Source organism: Wasmannia auropunctata, unplaced genomic scaffold (assembly GCF_000956235.1).
Source record: "Wasmannia auropunctata unplaced genomic scaffold, wasmannia.A_1.0 LD336088.1, whole genome shotgun sequence".
Lineage (NCBI taxonomy): Eukaryota > Metazoa > Arthropoda > Insecta > Hymenoptera > Formicidae > Wasmannia > Wasmannia auropunctata.
The window spans coordinates 230598-232629 of NW_012026802.1; the positions used below are offsets into that span (position 1 = coordinate 230598).

General features: G+C 37.7%; 1 protein-coding gene across 1 annotated transcript; it reads left to right on the top strand.

Annotated features, from left to right (window-relative positions):
- The first annotated feature begins 74 nt into the window (after positions 1-74).
- On the top strand, positions 75-812 carry LOC105448356. Its single transcript, XM_011686879.1, has one exon. It carries the CDS (start codon positions 75-77, stop codon positions 798-800), a length of 726 nt encoding a protein of 241 aa, XP_011685181.1. The 3' UTR covers positions 801-812.
- The last annotated feature ends 1220 nt before the right edge of the window (positions 813-2032 follow it).

A 2032-nucleotide genomic window follows, 5' to 3' on the forward strand; every position in this document is an offset into this window, starting at 1 on the left:
TATCCCCTGTGTGCCTTGTCGACTCAGTTTTAAGTGTTTCTAAAAAAGAGTGCATTGGTCATACGTAGAAAAGAATGGGAAGTCGCCTACGTAATGTAACAAAAACGACTAAGGGTCTTGGGGGCCGAGGTAAACTAACTGGTAAACTTATTGACAAACTCACAATTTATTACGGGTTTGCTATTCAAAGAAATACTGAATCTGTCGAAAAAATGCGGAATGATGTCTGGGCGACTTTATATCATAAAATATCTTCTGATGAAATACCGCAACATGATAAGTGTCCGACTAGAGTCGACTCTTGGTGCTCTTGGCAACGCGATAAAGCTTCAGGTTTGCTATCAAGTTTTACGCATAAGCCACCTATGCATGAAGATGTTTTCAAAGCGATAAAGCCGATCTACGAAGAACTTAGCTCGGACGATCTTCTTTCACGCCGCTTGGGTGGATACACGCAAAATACCAACGAATCGTTCAATTCGGTCGTGTGGTCCATCGCACCGAAGGCTGTGTCAAGCGGAAAAACTGTGCTCGATATAGCGATTGATATCGCCATTATCACTTTTAATGATGGCTTATCAAGCTTATTTCTTGTCTACGATGCACTTGGATTGACGGTTGGACGAAATTTATATGATTTTTGTTTGGAATCAGACGAAAACCGCATCAAAGCCGCCAAACACTCACTTTCCGATATCGCAAAAGAGGCTCGACGCAGCATTACATCGACCAGAAAAGAACTGGAGGAGCAAAATACGGCCGTGGAAGGGCAATTGTATGGTGCTGGGATAGCAGAGTGAAGGTAAAAAAATTTTTATGGACCGTATTATTATGATTTCGAAAAGTTACAGCGTTTTCAAACTTCAAACGCGTTTTTCTCGAAACCATGTTTTCGAAATCGGCGAGCAGTAGAACTCGAAGAGTTTTCATCCGATCGACTTGAAAATTTAACTGTAAGTTCTTCATTTGATTATCTAGTGAAGTACACACGATTTTAACAATTGATGAAGAGGATTTTTTAAAATAAAAAATTCAAGTCGATTTTTTTGATCGAAAATGCGAATTTATTTTCTAAGCCTTGCCATTCTGCGAAAAAATTCTTAAATTATGATCGTGTGTACTTCACTAGCTAAACTCATGTAGTTCATGAAAAAATTTTTTTATGCTTCCAGATGGTGATTTAGGGGACTTCTACTGCTCGCCGCGGAGGACCTTCGAAAAATCTTGTATTGTTTATGCAGTCCTACAGCCGCCATTTTGTGAAAAAATGTCAATAAAATTTTTTTTTACTTCTGAAGAATTGCTTAATCGATTGATATATTGGTTGTGGATTATAATTTAAAAATGTACTCACAGAAAAATCTTGAAAAACTTTTTTTGGCTCCAAACAGATGTAACCCCTTAAGGCGAGGTTTATATAGAGACGTAGATGTAGACGTAAGAAATTGTGAAGATATGAATGGAAAAATAGGAATGGTGAGTTACCTCTCTCGTGATTGGCTGAACGAAAAATATCAAAATTTTAATATTCTACTACTTACGTCTATACGTCTACGTCTCTATGTGAACCGCGCTTAAGCCGTGACCTAAGTATCGGTTTACGGTTAATGAGGATTTTAAGCCTAAGCAGAAATGGACCAATCATAGTCGAATATGAGGAGAATAATCGATTGTAATTGGTCAATATCTTACGATGTAAGGCTTAAAATTCTTATTGTAGACCGACACTAAAAGTACATCTACAATAAAAGTAGTAAGTCTTAAGCCGTAAGAAATGGACCAATCGCAGTTGAATTTGAAAAGAATAATGGATTATCATTGGTTAATTTCTTACGGCTTAAGGCTTACTACATCTATTGTGTTTCGGGGTTCTAAATATTCGGGAAACTAAAGGTTTATCTACAATGAGAATAGTAAGGGCGAATTCACACCTTGACAGAAAAGCGGAAAACAGAAAAGCAGAAGCCAATCAGAACTCGCACTGGTAGCAAGAAAAGCAGAAATCAAAAACTATTGACTACCAACGCGAGTT

Excerpts from the sequence above, each read along its gene's own strand:
- LOC105448356 (XM_011686879.1), top strand. The coding sequence starts at position 75 with ATGGGAAGTCGCCTACGTAATGTAACAAAAACGACTAAGGGTCTTGGG.